Source organism: Nomascus leucogenys, unplaced genomic scaffold, assembly GCF_006542625.1.
Source record: "Nomascus leucogenys isolate Asia unplaced genomic scaffold, Asia_NLE_v1 000680F_127822_qpd_obj, whole genome shotgun sequence".
In the NCBI taxonomy this organism is placed as follows: domain Eukaryota; kingdom Metazoa; phylum Chordata; class Mammalia; order Primates; family Hylobatidae; genus Nomascus; species Nomascus leucogenys.
Window position 1 is genome coordinate 98,315 of NW_022096122.1, and position 18,442 is coordinate 116,756.

The 18,442-nt window shown below is 53.3% G+C and overlaps 1 protein-coding gene and 2 long non-coding RNA genes across 7 annotated transcripts in view; 2 read left to right on the forward strand and 1 right to left on the reverse strand.

The window, feature by feature from the left end:
* ASMTL (acetylserotonin O-methyltransferase like) overlaps positions 1-15,044 on the forward strand; it is a 40,681-nt gene extending 25,637 nt beyond the window's left edge. For 2 of the 5 annotated variants that reach the window (XM_030808643.1, XM_030808645.1), the window contains 6 exons: positions 181-365; positions 2,802-2,934; positions 3,476-3,733; positions 4,063-4,206; positions 9,006-9,128; positions 14,694-15,044. In XM_030808643.1, the coding sequence (XP_030664503.1) occupies positions 181-365; positions 2,802-2,934; positions 3,476-3,733; positions 4,063-4,206; positions 9,006-9,128; positions 14,694-14,914 (1,064 nt within the window). In that variant the 3' untranslated portion in view covers positions 14,915-15,044. The remainder of the gene's footprint in view (positions 1-180; positions 366-2,801; positions 2,935-3,475; positions 3,734-4,062; positions 4,207-9,005; positions 9,129-14,693) is intronic. The other 3 variants (XM_030808646.1, XM_030808647.1, XM_030808644.1) reach the window with 2 other exon arrangements.
* LOC101178587 lies at positions 7,717-17,258 on the reverse strand. The gene is made up of 6 exons (XR_004029090.1): positions 17,152-17,258; positions 16,312-17,065; positions 14,597-14,722; positions 9,659-9,754; positions 8,972-9,117; positions 7,717-7,849 (listed from the first exon to the last, which is right to left on the reverse strand). It is a non-coding gene; the product is annotated as an uncharacterized LOC101178587 (long non-coding RNA).
* A 565-nt stretch (positions 17,259-17,823) lies between these two features.
* LOC115833825 lies at positions 17,824-18,230 on the forward strand. The gene is made up of 2 exons (XR_004029091.1): positions 17,824-17,933; positions 18,150-18,230. It is a non-coding gene; the product is annotated as an uncharacterized LOC115833825 (long non-coding RNA).
* Positions 18,231-18,442: the final 212 nt, after the last annotated feature.

The window sequence follows — 18,442 nt, forward strand, 5'->3', positions numbered from 1 at the left end:
AGATGGATGATGTTTAACATCTCAGTGATGCATCCCCTACGGTCAGGTTTCCTTGAGTGTACGGTTTGCTATAGTCAGATGGATGATGTTTATTTTAACATCTCAATGATACATCCCCTACGGTCAGGTTTCCTTGGATTTTCTCATTAGGAGGTCACAGGACTGTCCCTGTTTCTTCAGGTTACAGTAACACAGAGACAGCAAACCTCTACCTGGCATCAGATGGTGAATACTCCCTGCACGGCTTCATCATGCAAAATAATGACCTCACCTGGAACCTCTTTACATACCTGGAGTTTGCCATCCGAGAGGGAAGAAACCAGTACCACAGGGCGTTGGGGAAGAAGGCAGAAGATCCGTTCCAGGTAGTATAACACCGCCGCGGACACCTTTCTATCTAGCATGCATTTTGCTAAGGCACTTTGACACACAGATCAGTAGGCACCTTGATCAGTCTGGCTCCGGTCTGACAGATCCCAAAGGCTCGGCTCGTTCTGCCTGGAGACCTTAGTGCTGTGGCTGTTGTGTCACTCTGCCCTGAAACAGGTGCAAGGTAGACATCCTCCACTGTTATCCAGCAGCTGATGAAAATAGAATTTCCTCCTAGAAACAGGTTTGAAGGCCATGCTTAGGGGCTCACAGCTGTCATTCCCAGCACTTTGGGAGGCCAAGTTGGGAGGATGAGTTGAGACCAGCCTGGGCAACATAGTGAGACCCCATCTCTACAAAAAATTAACAATTAGGCTGGGCACAGTGACATGAACCTATAATCCCAGCTAGCTTGGGAGGCCAAGGCGGGCTGATCACCTGAGGTCAGGAGCGTGAGACCAGCCTGGCCAACACGCTGAAACCCCGTCTCTACTAAAAATACAAAAAAAATTAGCTGGGCATGGTGGTGCATGCCTGTAGTCCCAGCTACTCAAGAGGCTGAGGCAGGAGAATCACTTGAACCCAGGAGGTGGTGGTTGCAGTGAGCTGAGATCACGCCACTGCCCCCCAGCCTGGGCAACACAGCGAGACTCCGTCTCAAAAAAAAAAAAAAAAATTAACCATGAGCCAGGTATGATTAGCAAGGCTGCAGTGTGAGTCCTGACGGTGCTGCTGCACTCCAGCCCGGGTGACAGAGCAAGACTCTGTCTGAAAAATAGAAATAGGAAGGAGTTGGACAGGCTGCCTTAAATGAATGCCCTGTTTCTTCTTTGCTTCAATGGAATTGACGCTTATCTGAGACTGCTGTTTGCAAAGCACTCCCTGCATCCTCTCGCCCCTCCTTCCCCTTTCCCTGGCAAGAACCTTTCTGAGGTGGACGTGGGAGATGTGGTGGGGTCCGTGGGGCCTGTGCAGATGGGTGGGTCTCGGTCTGCAGGGCTGTGCCAGCCAGGCGTGGGGAGTCTGCTGTGGGCTCAGCTGGCCACGCCCTCATTCCTCCTTGGCAGGGAGCACTGAGTGTGTGTGATGCAGAGATGAGCCCCAGGGAGCCGGGGGCTTTGTTCATATGTCGGAGAGAGACAGACAGACAGAGGGAGACACAGAGAGAGACAGGCAGACAGAAAGGTAGAGGGAGACAGAGACAGAGAGACAGACATGGAGGCAGACAGAGACAGGGAGACAGAAAGACAGAGATAGACGGAGATGGGAGACAAAGACAGGGAGACAGAGATAGAGGGAGACAAAGAGAGATAGAGACAGAGATGGGAGAGAGAGAGAGATAGTAAGATAGGGAGAGAGACAGAGACAGGGAGATAGAGACAGAGACAGGGAGACTTGGGAGACAGAGACAGAGGGAGACAAAGAGACAGAGACATGGAGATGAGAGACATGGAGATGGGAGACAGAGAGACAATGAGGTAGGGAGACAGAGACAGGGAGGCTTGGAGAGACAGAGGCAGATAGAGACAGAAACAGGAGACAGAGACACACAGAGGGAGACAAAGACAGAAAGAGGAAGACAGAGACACACAGAGACAGACAGAGACCAAGGGAGAAAGAGGCAGAGAGAGAGAAGCCAGTGGTGGAGAGAGAAGCCGAGAGGCATGGACAGGGGCCCTGAGCCAGAGTGAGCAGCCGGCCTGGGCATCACAGAGGACAGATCCCTGAGCCCCATCACTGCCACCCATGCAGGGGAGGGCCGGGGAGCCCTGCGGGATTTAGGGAGCCAGGATGGAGACGGGCTGTCCTGCTGGAAGCGGGGCTCAGAAGCATTCCTCAGCAGTGCTTGCTTGCCCTGGGGGGACAGGGGATGTCCAGGCAAACCCTGGACACAGCCCTGAGCCAGGACGGGCCTGGGCTCCTCTGGGACCCGGGGTAGGTGCCACCAGGGGGGAATTGGAGAAGCTCGGAGGAGCTTCTCCGCTGCACGCCGGAATTCTCAGAGGAGACCCCTCTGCACACTGCACTATTGCGGTGAAGGCTGAGCCGGGGAACCTGCAGAGACATTGCGGCTTCTCTCCCGGTTTCCTCCACTGAGGTGTTTGTGGACCACCGGAGCCTCCAGGGTGAAAAGCTTTATTGGGAAAAGCCTATTGTGAAACTCAGACGCTTGGAGTTCAGGCTGTGGTGTGGACCAAGGGATTCCAAGGAGATCGTCCACCACTTTGGGGTCCTTTGTCCCCAGCCAGCCCAGCCCCCACACAGACCGGGGTACCCAACACAGCTGTGGCATGAAGCCCCCTCTGCAGCCCAGGCGTGGCTGAGCCCCCATGCTCTGGAGCCCTGCACTTCTCCCCCCGACCCCCAGGGAGAGGCTGGGCAAGCCCTCGGCCCGTGTTCTCTGGTGCCCCTAAGCACCCACTGTGTTCCAGGATGTGCACTACCAGAGCCCGGAGACGCGACTGCGGTTCATGCAGGCCATGCATGGCATGGCGAAGCTGACTGCACGCCAGGTGGCCACAGCCTTTGATCTGTCCTGCTTCTCCTCCGCCTGCGACGTGGGAGGTGGGTAGCCCCCACTGCCGGGGTTCTCCTTACTTTCATTTATTAAGCCACAGGCATCTTCCCTGCTCAGGACACCTGCAAACTGCCTTTTTCCATTGACAAACCTGATAGCGAGCTGCACTGGGCCAGGCTGAGTCCCAGATCGTGGGTGGATATTCCCAAGTTCCAGGAGGCCCCCGGGGATGCCTTAATGCCCCCCTAGAGACTGTGGGGACCTCTGTTGGCTGCAGAGCTGAGGCAGAGCACCTTGGAACCCCTGGATTCCCCTCAGCAAGTCTGATTATATCCTGACGCACCCTCCACCCCACCCCAGCCCTGGACAGTGGGTGGAGCAGTACACACATTCCCAAGGGCTGCTGGGGTATCAGGGGCCTGGGACGATTTTCATATCATCAGCTTACATTTCCCCAACCTCTGAATGCCTCTCCTCCTTGTGGTCCAGAGTGGCTGCTGTAGCACCAGCCATCGTGTCTGCATCCCCACAGCAGGAAGGAGAAAGGAGTACAGCCCCCACCCCTGGGCTGAAAGGATTTCCCTGTAGGTCTGTGCCCCCCACACGTGGCCCAGAGTGGCTGCTGTAGCACCGGCCATCATGTGTACATCCCTACAGCAGGAAGGAGAAGGGAGGAGTACAACCCTCCACCCCTGGCCTGGAAGGATTTCCCTGCAGGTCTGTGCCCCCCACACGTGGCCCAGAGTGGCTGCTGTAGCACCGGCCATCATGTGTACATCCCTACAGCAGGAAGGAGAAGGGAGGAGTACAGCCCTCCACCCCTGGCCTGGAAGGATTTCCCTGCAGGTCTGTGCCCCCCACACGTGGCCCAGAATGGCTGCTGTAGCACTGGCCATCGTGTGTACATCCCTACAGCAGGAAGAAGAGAGGAGTACAGCCCTCCACCCCTGGGCTGGAAGGATTTCCCTGCAGGTCTGTGCCCCCACACTCACCTGCTTATACAGTCTTGTCTGGGACACCAGCAAACTCCCCACTGCTGGTTTTCCCTTCCAGCGTGGGTCTCAATGCCATGCCCTTGAACATTACTTCTGCCCCTGTTGAGCTTTGGAGAGTCATCAGGGCTCCATAGGCGCCAGGACGACCAGGCCGCAGAGCATGCATTTGCTTCCCCGCAGGCTGCACAGGTGCACTGGCCCAAGAGCTGGCCCGTGAGTACCCTCATCTGCAGGTGACTGTGTTTGACCTCCCGGACATCACTGAGCTGGCCGCCCACTTCCAACCCGCCGGACCGCAGGCAGCACAGATCCACTTCGCAGCAGGTGAGCCTGCCTCCTGTTCGCCCTGCTAACCTTTTCCAGGCTCCATCATCTCTTTCTAGACCGGGTGCATGGCTGTGTGTGTACCTGTGTTTCTGCTGGGTGTTTCCATGGTAGGTATCTGTGTGCAAATGTGACTGTCTACTGCGCTTGTATGTGTGTGTGCATGTGTGTGGTATGCCCTGGAGCGTGTCTGTGCGTGAGAAGGTCTGTGTGTCTGCATCCGCATGTTTGTGCATGTCTCTGGTGTGTGGTTGCATATGTTTCTGTGAGGGTATCTGTGCATGTCTGTGTGCATCTCTGTGTTTGTGTCTGCATCTGTGTGCCTGCTGTGTGCCAGTGTGTGTGTGTGTGTGTGCATATATGACTGTTGTGCTTCTGTGTCTGTCTGTGCGTGTGTGCATGTCTGTCTGCATCCGTGTGCATGGTGTGTCTGTATGGTGTGCATATGGGACTGCTGTGCTTCTGTGTGTATGTCTGTGTGTAGTATGTCCTTGTGTGTCTGTACCCGCATGTCTGCACGTCTCTGTGGTGTGTGGTTGTGTGTTTCTGTGAGGGTGTGTCTGTGTGGGTATATGTGTGCATGCTGTGTGCCAGTGGTTGTGTGTATGCGTATGTGACTGCTGTGGTTGTGTGTCTGTGTGCATGGTGTGTGTGCATATGTGACTGTCTGCTGTGCTTGTGTGTTTGAGTCTGTGTGTGCACGTCTGTGTGGTATGTCCTTGCATGCATGTCTGTACGTCACAATGTCTCTGTGTGTCTGAGTCCGTGTGTGTGTACGCACATCTCTGTGGTGTGTATGTCTCTGAGGGTATGTGTGTCTGCGCGTCTGTGTGGATATGTGTGCGTGTCTGCGTGTGCATGTGTCTGTGTGTGGTATGTCCTTGTGTGCGTGTCTGTGCATGAGAATGTGTGTGTCTGCATCTGCGCAACTCTGTGGCGTGTGCTTGCATATGTGTCTGTGAGGGTATGTGTGTTTCTGTGCGTCTGTGTGGGTATACGTGTGTATGTCTGTGTGTCTGCGTCTCTGTGTGCATGTGTGTCTGTCACTGTATCTCTGTGTCCATGTGTCTGTGTGTGCCCATCTGTGCATGTCTGCATCTGTGTGCGTGTGTGTGCCTGTCGCTGTGTCTCTATGTCTATGTCTGTCTGAATCTATGTGTGTCTGTCTGCCAGTCTTGTTGGTGTATCTGTGTCCATGTGTGTGCCTGTCAGTGTATCTGTGTGTCTGTGCGTGTCTGTGTGTGCATGTCTTTGTGGTGTGTGCTTGCATGTGTGTGCCTTTGTGTCTGCATGTGTGTGTGTGCATCGGGATGGGTATATGTGTGTGTCTGTGTCTGCATCTGTGGGTATGCCTGTGCATGTCTCTCTGTGGGTCCACACAGACACGAGGGCATCTCCAAACAGGTGGATGAGGCTGGGCGTGGTAGCTCACACCTGTAATCCCAGCACTTTGGGAGGCTGAGGTGGGTGAATCACCTGAGGTCAGGAGTTTGAGACCAGCCTGGCCAACATGGTGAAACCCCATCTCTACTAAAAATACAAAAATAAGCAGGGCGTGGTGGTGGGCGCCTGTAATCCCAGCTACTCAGGAGGCTGAGGCAGGAGAATCACTTGAACCTGGGAGGTGGAGGTTGCAGTGAGCTGAGATCACACCATTGCACTCCAGCCTGGGCAACAACAGCGAAACTCCATCTCAAAAAGAAAAAAAAAAAAAAGACAATGATAATAATGATAAATAAAAATAAATAAACAGGTAGACGACTGTGTGAAGTTATCATCAGTGCAAGTAGCCGAGATGGGAGGGGAGTGGAGATGGGGAACAGCCGAGATCAGCATTCGTGGGCATCCACGGCGCCGAGGCCACGGAAGGAACTGACCCAAGAGCTGTAACAGGGCGGCCTTAGGTTAGACTTGAAGGAGAACTTCCAGGTGGCAGCTGCTGCGGCCAGGACGGATTGACAGGAGACGCCTGGGCCAGGCGCGGTGGCTCACGCCTGGAATCCCAGCAGTCTGGGAGGCTGAGGTGGGTGGATCACCTGAGGTCAGGAGTTTGAGACTAGCCTGAGCAACACGGTGAAACCCCGTCTCTACTAAAATTACAGAAATTAGCTGAGCATGGTGGCGGGCGCCTATAATCCCACCTATTCGGGAGGCTGAGGCAGGAGAATTGCTTGAACCCGGGAGGCGAAGCTTGCCGTGAGCCAAGATCGCGCCATTGCATTCCAGCCTGGGCAACACAGCAAAACTCCATCTCAAAAAAATAAAAATAAAAAAAGAGACGCCTGACGTGCCGTAACTCAGCACCACTCAACAGCGGGCCAGGCCTGTGGGCGCAGGTGCTGGGGACCTCCATACCCCTCCCCCAGAGGTTCCTGGATGCTTTTCTAGTTTTTAAAAAAACAAAACACAACCACCCTACAGCTCCTCCTGTAGGACATCATGATAGCTGTGCTTCTGATTTGCCAGATCTGCAGAAACACAATGCTAAAGCTTATTTATTTATTTTTGAACGGTGTCTCACTCTGTCACCCAGGCTGGAGTGCAGTGGCATGATCTTAGCTCACTGCAACCTCCACTTCCTGGGTTCGTGATCCTCCCACCTCAGCCTCCCGAGTAGCTGGGGTGACAGGTACCCGCCACCACGCCCAGCTAATTTTTGTACTTTTGGTAGAGACGGGGTTTCACCATGTTGGCCAGGCTAGTCTCGAACTCCTGACCTCAGGTGATCCACTCGCCTCGGCCTCCCAAAGTGCTGGGATTACACCCCGCCCAGCCGGAAATCCTAAAGTTTCAAATCATAAGCCCTGAAATAGCACCTCCTCCTTGCAGCTGGGGGAAAACAGCTCAGACTTCCCACCGCACACTCTCCCGCCCCTTCTTTCCCCCTCATGCAACTCACAGTTTGCTTGCTTTCTTTGCTCTGGTTCGTATTTGCTGAACAGAGCAGGGTTAGCAATCAATAAATACAAAGGCTTCTGTGACCATCCACAGGTGCACACCAGCACACGGTAGGTACGGGGTTTCCTGTGGTGGCCGGAACAAACTACCCCATGTGGGGGCCTCACAACTTCCAAAACAACAGGAATTTATCCTCTCCCAGTCCTGGAGACCAGAAGTCTGAGATCAAGGCATCTCAGGGCTGCGCTCCCTCCGGAGGCCCTAGGGGAGGATCCTTCCTGCCTCTCCCAGCTCCTGGAGGCTCCAGGCGTCCCTGGGCTTGTGGCCACATCACTCCAGTCTCTGCCTCCATCTCCACGTGGTCTTCTCCTCTGTGACTGTGTCTCCTCTTCTGTCTCTTACAAAGACACCTGTCATTGCATTTACAGCCCATCCTAATCCAGGGTGATCTCATCTCAAGATCCTCAACTTAACTACACCTGCAAAGACCTTATTTCTAAATGAGATTCTATTCACAAGTCTACGGGTTAGGACATGAACGGATCTTTTGGAGGTCACCATCCCATCCATTGCAGTTATGTTTGGTTCCTGCTGGAGGCTCTAGGGGAGGGTCCTTCCTGCCTCTCCCAGCTCCCGGGGGCTCCAGGCGTCCCTGGGCTTGTGGCTGCATCACCCCAGTCTCTGCCTGTCTCCACATGGCCTTCTGCTCTGAGTCTGTCTCCTCTTCTATCTCTTAAAAGGACACCTGTCGGCCAGGCATGGTGGCTCACACTTGTAATCCCAGCACTTTGGGAGGCAGAGGCGGGTGGATCACGAGGTCAGGAGATCAAGACCACAGTGAAACCCCGTCTCTACCAAAAATATAAACAATTAGCCAGGCGTGGTGGCGGGCGCCTGTAGTCCCAGCTACTTGGAGAGGCTGAGGCAGGAGATGGCGTGAACCCGGGAGGCGGAGCTTGCAGTGAGCCGAGATCGCGCCACTGCACTCCAGCCTGGGCGACAGAGCAAGACTCTGTCTCAAAAAAAAAAAAGGACATCTGTCATTGCATTTAGGACCCACCCTACTCCAGAATGATCTATAGAGACCCTATTTCCAGGTAAGGTCCCATTTCCAGCGACTAAGGGTCAGCACCTGAATGTATCTTTTAAGGGGACACCATTCACTGCACTACAGCAGACCATCTTTTTATTTCAGCAATTACAGAGGGGCGTGCAGCTACGTGCAGCCCCCCCACCCCCCACAGGCAACCCTCCTGGGCACCTGAATCGGGATCACCAAAGAAGGCCCTGCCGTTGCCCACTGACCGGCAGTGTGGCCCTGATGCTCCCTGGCAGACGCCCATTTGCGCCGACTCTGCCTGCCTTGCCCAGGTGGTGCCCCTGAATTTCCTGCTTTTTTTCCTCCCCTGCCTTCCTTTTTTTTTGGTCAGCCAGGCTAGAGTGCAATGGCACAATCTCAGCTCACTGCAACCTCTGCCTCCCAGGTTCAAGCAATTCTGCCTCAGCCTCCCAGAGTAGCTGGGATTACAGGCACCCGCCACCCCTGTCCAGCTAATTTGTATTTTTAGTAGAGATGGGGTTTCGCCATGTTGCCCAGGCTGCTCTCGAACTCCTGAGCTCAATCTGCCCACCTCAGGCTCCCAAAGTGCTGAGATTACAGGGGTGAGCCACTGTCCCCAGCCTTTTCTCGGCCGGAGTCAAACCGCATGGGCGTGACATCACTAACCAGCTCCTCATGGATCTCTGTTCGAGTCCCCATGGGGATATACTTCAGGAAGACCGATTCCCGCCCACACCCCTCTCCCCCGATTTAGGATGTGGGTGGCGCTCCCAGGATCTGTCCGGGGGAGGACTGCTTCTTCCATACCTGACGGATGTGTCGCCTTTTGTCTTTAAACCAGGTGACTTTTTCAGGGACCCCCTCCCGAGCGCTGAGCTGTACGTCCTGTGCCGGATCCTGCATGACTGGCCAGACGCCAAAGTCCACAAGTTACTCAGCAGGGTCGCCGCGAGCTGCAAGCCAGGTGAGAGCCTGTCGTCAGGTTCACTGTTTCTGTTAAGACGTAGTATTTTGGGTTCAAGTTTTACAAGGAGGCCGGGCAGGGTGGCTCACGCCTGTCATCCCAGCACTTTGGGAGGCCGAGGCGGGTGGATCACCTGAGGTCAGGAGTTTCAGACCAGCCTGGCCAATGTGGTGAAACCCCGTCGCTACTAAAAATACAAAAATTAGCCAAGCATGGTGGCTCATGCCTATAATCCCAGCACTCTGGGAGGCTGAGGCAGGCGGATCACTTGAGGTCAGGAGTTCGAGACCAGCCTGGCCAATTTGGTGAAACCATCTCTACTAAAAATACAAAAATTAGCCAGGTGTGGTAGTGCGCACCTGTAATCCCAGGTACTTGGGAGGCTGAGGCAGGAGAATCGCTGGAACCTGGAGACGGAGGTTGCAGTGAGCCGAGACTGCGCCACTGCACTCCAGCCTGGGTAACAGAGCAAGACTCCATCTCAAAAAAAAAAAAAAAAAAAAAAAATCCTAAAGAGAAAATACATTTACTATTCATGAAGCTGAAGTGGCTCATCGTAAAGGCCTTCATTCTTGTCTTCACATTGCGGAGGCTGCACAGGAGGCGGAAGCCGTGGGCTGGTCTTGCTGTCTCAGGGGTGGCCGAGGCAGAGGGAAATCCACGAATGAGTGGACTCTGCAGTTTAGAGCCGTGTTGCTGAAGGGTCAGCTGGATCTAATCTGTGTGTTTCTACACAGACACGCATGCACACACACACACGGCACGCACTGGCTCGGCTCACAGCCTTCACATCAGGTTTCTCCCCGTCCACCCAGGCTGCTTACCGGTTCGCGCCAGGGCTGCGTGTCGGATTTCCACAGTTGAATGAGCTGGCCCTGACGGAATCTGGTGGGTGCTCAGCCTCCCTCAAGAGCGTTGGCCGGGCGCGGTGGCTCACGCTTGTAATCTCAGCACTTTGGGAGGCCGAGGCGGGCGGATCATGAGGTCAGGAGATCGAGACCACGGTGAAACCCTGTCTCTACTAAAAATACAAAAAATTAGCCGGGCTTGGTGGCGGGCGCCTGTAGTCCCAGCTACTTGGAGAGGCTGAGGCAGGAGAATGGCGTGGACCTGGGAGGTGGAGCTTGCAGTGAGCCGAGATTGCGCCACTGCACTCCAGCCTGGGCGACAGAGCAAGACTCTGTCTCAAAAAAAAAAAACAAAAAAAAAAAACAAAAAACAGTTCAGCATTGTTGCTGCCGTGAGAATTCCTGGAATATTTGCAGAGAACGCTTAATTATCTTAACAGAGCCAGGGCCTGGGAAGCCTGGCACCTGTGCTTTGAAACAGGACTCCCCATAAGCTCAGATGGTCAAGAGACTTCCATCCTTTTTCTCTCCCTCTCTCTCTCCTTTCTCTCTTTCTCTGTGTATCTATCTCTTTTTTTTTTTTTTGAGACGGAGTCTCGCTCTGTCGCCCAGGCTGGAGGGCAGTGGCACAATCTCGGCTCTCCGTAACGTGTGCCCCCAGGGTTCAAGCCATTCTCCTGCCTCAGCCTCCCGAGTAGCTGGGACTACAGGCACCTGCCATCACACCTGGCTAATTTTGTATTTTTAATAAGAGACGGGGTTTCACCATGTTGGTCAGGCTGGTCTCGAACTCCCACCCTCAGGTGATCCACCCACCTGGGACTCCCAAAGTGCTGGGATTACAGGCTTGAGCCTGCTGGGATTACAGGCTTGAGCCACCTCGCCCGGCTCTCTTTGTATTTTTTGAGACGAGGTCTCACTCTGCTGCCCAGGCTGGTGTGCAGTGGCGCAGTCACAGCTCACTGCAGCCTTGACCTCCTAGGCTCAAGCTATCCTCCCACCTCAGCCTCCCAAGTAGCTGGAAGTACAGGCATGCATCACCATGCCCAGCTAATTTTTTAAGAAGTTTTTTCTGATACCGGGCACAGTGGCTTACACCTGTAGTCCCAGCACTTTGGGAGGCCGAAGCGGGCAGATCTTGAGGTCAGGAGTTCAAGACCAGCCTGAGCCACGTGGTGAAACCCCGCCTCTACTAAAAACATAAAAATTAGCCGGGCGTAGTGCACACCTGTAATTCTAGCTACTCAGGAGGCTGAGGCAGGACATCACTTGAACCCGGGAGGCGAAGGTTGCAGTGAGCCGAGATCACACCACTGCACTCCAGCCTGGGCGACAGAGCAAGACTCTGTCTCAAAAAAAAAAAAAAAAAAAAAAAAAGTTTTTTGTGGAGATAGGAGTCTCCCTCTGTCGCCCAGGCTGGAGTGCAATGGTGTCATCATAGTTCACTGTAGCCTTGATCTCCTGCACTCAAGCGATCCTCCTGCCTCAGCCTCCCAAAATGCTGGAGTTAAGGACGTCAGCCACTGCGCCCGGCCTCTCTCTGTCTCTCTCTTCTCCCTCTTCCTGTCTCCTTCTCTGTCTTTTTATGTATCTCATCTATCATCAATCTGTTTCTCCTCTCTCCTCCTTCCTCCCTTCCTTATCTATCTTCTCTCTGTCTCTTCCTCTCCCCACCCTGTCTCTGTCTCTCTTTATACATCTATCATCCTTTTTTGAAAAAAATAAAATAGAGACAGGGTCTCGCTATGTTGCTCAGACTGGTTTCAAACTCCTGGGCTCAAACCATCCTCCCACCTCAGCCTCCCAAAGTGCTGGGACTACAGGTGTGAGCCACTGCGTCTGGCCTTCTAACAATGATCTGTCACCTATCTGTCATCTGTCTATCATTTATTATCTATCTATCCATCCATCATTTATCCTATCTGTCCATCCATCCATTCATCTACCTACCCATCATCTACCATCTATTCACCCATCCATCCATCTCATCCATGCATCCATCTATCCATCCATTCATCTACCTACCTACCCATCATCTACCATCTGTTCACCCATCCACCCATCTCATCCATGCATCCATCTATCCATCCATTTATCTATCTATGTACCCATCATATACCATCTGTTCACCCATCCACCCATCTCTTCCATGCATCCATCTATTCATCTACCTACCTACCCATCATCTACCATCTATTCACCCATCCACCCATCTCATCCATGCATCCATCTATCCATCCATTCATCTATCTACGTACCCATCATATACCATCTGTTCACCCATCCACCCATCTCTTCCATGCATCCATCTATTCATCTACCTACCTACCCATCATCTACCATCTATTCACCCATCCATCCATCCATCTCATCCATGCATCCATCTATCCATCCATTCACTATCTACCTACCTACTATCTATTCACCCATCCATCCACCTCATCCATGCATCCATCTATCCATCCATTCATCTACCCACCTACCCATCATCTACTATCTATTCACCCATCCATCCACCTCATCCATGCATCCATCTATCCATCCATTCATCTACCCACCTACCCATCATCTACTATCTATTCACCCATCCATCCATCACATCCATGCATCCATCTATCCATCCATTCATCTACCTACCTACCCATCACCTACTATCTATTCACCCATCCATCCATCACATCCATGCATCCATCTATCCATCCATTCATCTATCTATCTACCCATCATCTACCATCTATTCACCCATCCATCCGTCTCATCCATGCATCCATCTATCTATTCATCTATCTATCTATTCACCCATCCATCTCATCCATGCATCCATCTATCCATCCATCTACCTACCTACCCATCTATTCACCCATTCGTCCATGCCTCCATCTATCCACCTACCTACCCATCATCTACCATCTATTCACCCATCACATCCATACATCCATCGATCCATCTATTCATCTATCTACCTACCCATCATCTACCATCTATTCACCCATCCATCTCATCCATGCATCCATCTATCCATCTACCTACCTACCCATCTATTCACCCATTCATCCATGCCTCCATCTATCCATCCATCCCTCCACCTACCTAACCCATCATCTACCATCTATTCACCCATCCATCACATCCATACATCCATCAATCCATCTATTCATCTATCTACCTACCCATCATCTACCATCTATTCATCCATCCATCTCATCCATGCATCCATCTATCCATCTACCTACCTACCCATCTATTCACCCATTCATCCATGCCTCCATCTATCCATCCATCCCTCCACCTACCTAACCCATCATCTACCATCTATTCACCCATCCATCACATCCATACATCCATCAATCCATCTATTCATCTATCTACCTACCCATCATCTACCATCTATTCACCCATCCATCTCATCCATGCATCCATCTATCCATCTACCTACCTACCCATCTATTCACCCATTCATCCATGCCTCCATCTATCCATCCATCTATCCACCTACCTACCCATCATCTACCATCTATTCACCCATCCATCACATCCATACATCCATCAATCCATCTATTCATCTATCTACCTACCCATCATCTACCATCTAATTCACCCATCCATCCATCCATCTCATCCATGCATCTATCCATCCATTCATCTACCTACCTACCCATCATCTACCATCTATTCACCCATCCATCTATCCCATCCATACATCCATCTATCCATCCATTCATCTACCTACCTACCCATCATCTACTATCTATTCACCCATCCATCCATCACATCCATGCATCCATCTATCCATCCATTCATGTATCTATCTACCCGTCATCTACCATCTATTCACCCATCCATCCGTCTCATCCATGCATCCATCTATCTATCCATTCATCTATCTATCTATTCACCCATCCATCTCATCCATGCATCCCATCTATCCATCCATTCATCTATCTACCCATCATCTACCATCTATTCACCCATCCGTCTCATCCATCGATCCATCTATTCATCTACCTACCCATCATCTACCATCTATTCACCCATCCATCCATCCCATCCATGCATCTATCCATCCATTCATCTAACCTACCCATCATCTACCATCTATTCACCCATCCATCCATCTCATCCATGCATCCATCTACCCACGTACCCATCATCTATCATCTATTCTCCCAACCATCCATCTCATCCATGCATCCATCTATTCATCTTCATACCTACCCATTATCTACCATCTATTCACCCATCCATCTCATCCATCCATCCACTCATCTACCTACCTACCCATCATCTACTATCTATTCACCCGTCCATCCATCTCATACATGCATCCATCTATCCATCCATCCGTCCACCTACCCATCACTTACCATCTATTCATCCATCCATCTTTCTTATCCATGTATCCACCTATGCATACATCTTTCTACCTACGTACCTACCCATCGTCTACCATCTGTTCATGCATGCATCCAGGAGAACCGGAAGGCCCAGGTGATGCATCCATCTATCCATCCATCTTTCGATCAAATCTCCTTCTCCCTGTCTGTCCGCCCTGCATCAAGTCTGTGTCTCTCTCCCCTCCCCTACCTGTGTGGGTAAGGGTTCTCGGCAGCCTCTGCTCACCGTTCTGAGCTCCTGTTGCCTGCTGTGTCCCCTGTGTCCCGCTGAAGGATCCCTGCGTGGCTGGCCAGGACTCCAGCTCTCTGCTCTCTCCCCTCAGGGGCCGGCCTGCTGCTGGTGGAGACGCTCCTGGATGAGGAGGAGAGGGAGGTGCAGGGCGCCCTGATACAGTCGCTGAACATGCTGGTGCAGAATGAAGGCAGGGTGCGGAGCCCGGGCGAGTACCAGTGCTTGCTGGAGCTGCACGGCTTCCGCCAGGTGCAAGTGGTGCACTTGGGGGGTGTCCTGGATGCCGTCTTGGCCACCAAAATGGCCCCCTGAAGCCCAGACAGCATGTTCATTATAGGGACGTCCTCCCCCAGGCTGCAGGTGGACTGCCTGGTCCCCAAGTACCATAGGACAGTCACATAGGAGTGTGTAGTCGTGACTGAATAAAGAAAGCAAAAGCCTGTCTCTGCCTCCTCCGTAGGGGTTCTGATGAGGGAGGAGGCTGCATTTGGGGAGGAGGGGAAGGAGGCGGCATTTGGGGAGGAGGGGAAGGAGGCGGCATTTGGGGAGGAGGGGAAGGAGGCGGCATTTGGGGAGGGGAGGCAGAGGTTGGATTTGTGGAGGGGGACAGAGGCTGCATTTGGGGATGGGGGAAGGAGGCTGCATTTGCGGAGGAGGAGGGAAAGGAGGCTGCATTTGGGGAAGAGAAGACAGAGGCTGCGTTTGGGGAGGAGGGGAAGGAGGCAGCATTTGGGGAGGAGGGGAAGGAGGCAGCATTTGGGGAGGAGGGGAAGGAGGCGGCATTTGGGGAGGGGGGAAGGAGGCGGCATTTGGGGAGGGGAGGCAGAGGTTGGATTTGTGGAGGGGGACAGAGGCTGCATTTGGGGATGGGGGAAGGAGGCTGCATTTGCAGAGGAGGGAAAGGAGGCTGCATTTGGGGAGGAGGGGATGGAGGCTGCATTGGGGAGGAGAGGAATGGAGGCTGCATTTGGGGAGAAGGAAGGAGGCTACATTCAGGGAGAAGGAAGGAGGCTGCATTTGGGGAAGGAAGAAACAGGCTGCATTTGGGGAGGGGGGGAAGGAGGCTGCATCTGGGGAGGAGGGGAAGGAGCCTGCATTCGGGGAGGACAGGAGGCTGCATTCGGGAGGACAGGAGGCTGCATTCGGGGAGGAGAGGAGGCTGCATTCGGGGAGGAGAGGAGGCTGCATTCGGGGAGGAGAGGAGGCTGCATTCCGGGAGGAGAGGAGGCTGCATTCCGGGAGGAGAGGAGGCTGCATTCGGGGAGGAGAGGAGGCTGCATTCGGGGAGGAGAGGACGGAGGCTGCATTGGGGAGGAGAAGGAGGCTGCATTTGGGGAATGGGGACAGAGCCTGCATTTTGGGAGGGGGAAGGAGGCTGCATTTGGGGAGGAGGGAAAGGAGGCTGTATTGGGGAGGAGGGGAAAGAGGCTGCATTTGGGAGTGGGGACAGAGGCTGCATTTTGGGAGGGGGGAAGGAGGCTGCATTCAGGGAGGAGGGAACGGAGGCTGAACTGGGGGAGGAGGAGATGGAGGCTGCATTCGGGGAGGAGAGGACGGAGGGACAGCCAGAGATGACTGTTCAGCCCAGCGGATGTCCTGGGAGCCAGCAGCCTTCCAGAGTAGCCAGTGGGGACTCCTGGGGAGGGCGGTGGGGACGGGGCTTTCTCCTGCCTCCCAGCAGGCTGACGGCTGCTATGACAGTGCCATACCAGGCAGGGTCTCAGTCCTTCTCCGCAATCCAGCCTGCATCTTCCCACCTTCCACACGACTTCCAGTGTTTCCTCCATGGGACGCCATCGCCGCCGCTCACCCCGGACGCCCACAGGCCATGGAGTGGTAGTTCTCCAGGCAGCTTCCGCCCCTCCTGCCCTTGGTGCAGAGACTGTCATGAGCGGGACCTCCCCAGCCCCTGCTGCGGGGCTGAAATGTGTCTGTAAAACCCCCCAAGCCCAGGCAGGCCAGACTCACACCGCCCCGTGAGGCCCTCCTGCACACACGCTCACTGCGGTTGTAGGGAGCTGAGCGTATCCACATTTCCCCTGTGCTCCGCTCCCAGTTCCTACTGCCGGGCTGTTCCCCGACCCTCAGACCTCAGTTTGCCCCTCTGGTGCCCACACAGCTCCCTTTCCTCCCTGGCCCCCGACAGGGAATGGCTGGGCCAACCTGGGGCCGGGCTGGGGTGGAGCCGTTTAACTCACAGCCTCGACCTCAAGGAGGCACCGAGGTTCAGGCGGCGTCTGCAAAGCGGGGAGAACGGGAGCAGGCCCAGGTGCTGTTTTCACGGTGCGTGCACCCAGCTTACCCGTTCTGGGCTGGGCCTCAGTCTGCGTTATATTTCAGCTGTTTTCCTTTTTAGGAGACGGAGTCTGGAGTTTTGCTCTTGTTGCCCAGACTGGAGTGCAATAGTGCAATCACGGCTCACTGCAACCACTGCCTCCTGGGCGACCTATTTCAAGGTGCCTGCTGCACAGGTGGGAGAGGTTTTCTGCAATGGTCACACGTGATCTCAATAGCACCCAAGTCACAAGCTGCTCCACCCTTACAGTTACCTGGTATCACAGAAGAATGTGTAGGTTGCTTTGTGCTTTAAGAAAACAGCTGAAATAGGCCGGGTGCAGTGGCTCACGCCTGCCATCCCAGCACTCTGGGAGGCCGAGGCAGGTGGATCACCTGAGGTCAGGAATTCGAGACCAGCCTGGCCAACATGGTGAAACCCCGTCTCTACAGAAAATACAAAAATCAGCCGGGCGTGGTGGCAGGTGCCTATAATCCCAGCTACTTGGGAGAGGCTGAGGCAGGTGAATTGCTTTCACCTGGGAAGTGGAAGTTGTGGTGAGCCAAGATCGCGCCATTGTACTCCAGCCTGGGCAATAAGAGCAAAACTCCGTCTCAAAAAAAAAAAAGAAAAAGAAAACAGAAAACAGCTGAAATAGGCCGGGTGCAGTGGCTCACGCCTGTCATCCCAGCACTTTCGGAGGCCAAGGCAGGTGGATCACCTGAGGTCAGGGATTCAAGACCAGCCTGGCCAACATGGTGAAATCCTGTCTCTACACAAAATACAAACATTAGCTGGGCGTAGTGGCAGGAGCCTATAATCCCAGCTACTAGGGGGAGGCTGAGACAGGAGAATCACTTGAACCCAGTAGGTGGAGGCTGCAGTGAGCCGAGATTGTGCCACTGCACTCCAGCCTGGAAGACAGAGCGAGACTCTGTCTAAATAAATAAATAAATAAATAAAACTGACCTCTCTGTATTTTATGTAATATAAATTATGTGTTCTATAAATTCTGTAAATTATGTGTTCTATCCATGTACAGGCACATGTGTAGAGGTGTGTGTGTTCACGTGTGTATACATACATACACATACACACCCATCTGCACACACACACACACACAGTCATATGTGTCACTGAATGACAAGGACCTGTTTCGAGAAATGCATCCTTAGGCGATTCTCTATGTGCCCATCACGGGGTGCTGCTACTCACCTGGGCTGCGTGGCAGGGCCCCCGGCTCCCGGGCTACAAACTTGGACAGCAGGTGAGTATGCCGAGTGCTGCAGGCTGCTGTAATACAATGGTAGGGATTTGTGTGTCTACAAATAAAAGCACAGGAAAACTACGGTATTACCATCTCCTGGGACCTCCGCTGTCTAGGAAGGCCGTTGTTGACTGAAGGGTTGTCACCTGGCACGGGTGACTGTGTATAATTCTGGACAGACTCCGTTTTTTTTTTTTTTTGTCTGCTTTTTTTGCTTTTTTGAGACAGAATCTCGCTGTTGCCCAGGCTGGAGTGCAATGGCGCGATCTCGGCTCACTGCAACCTCCGCCTCCCGGGT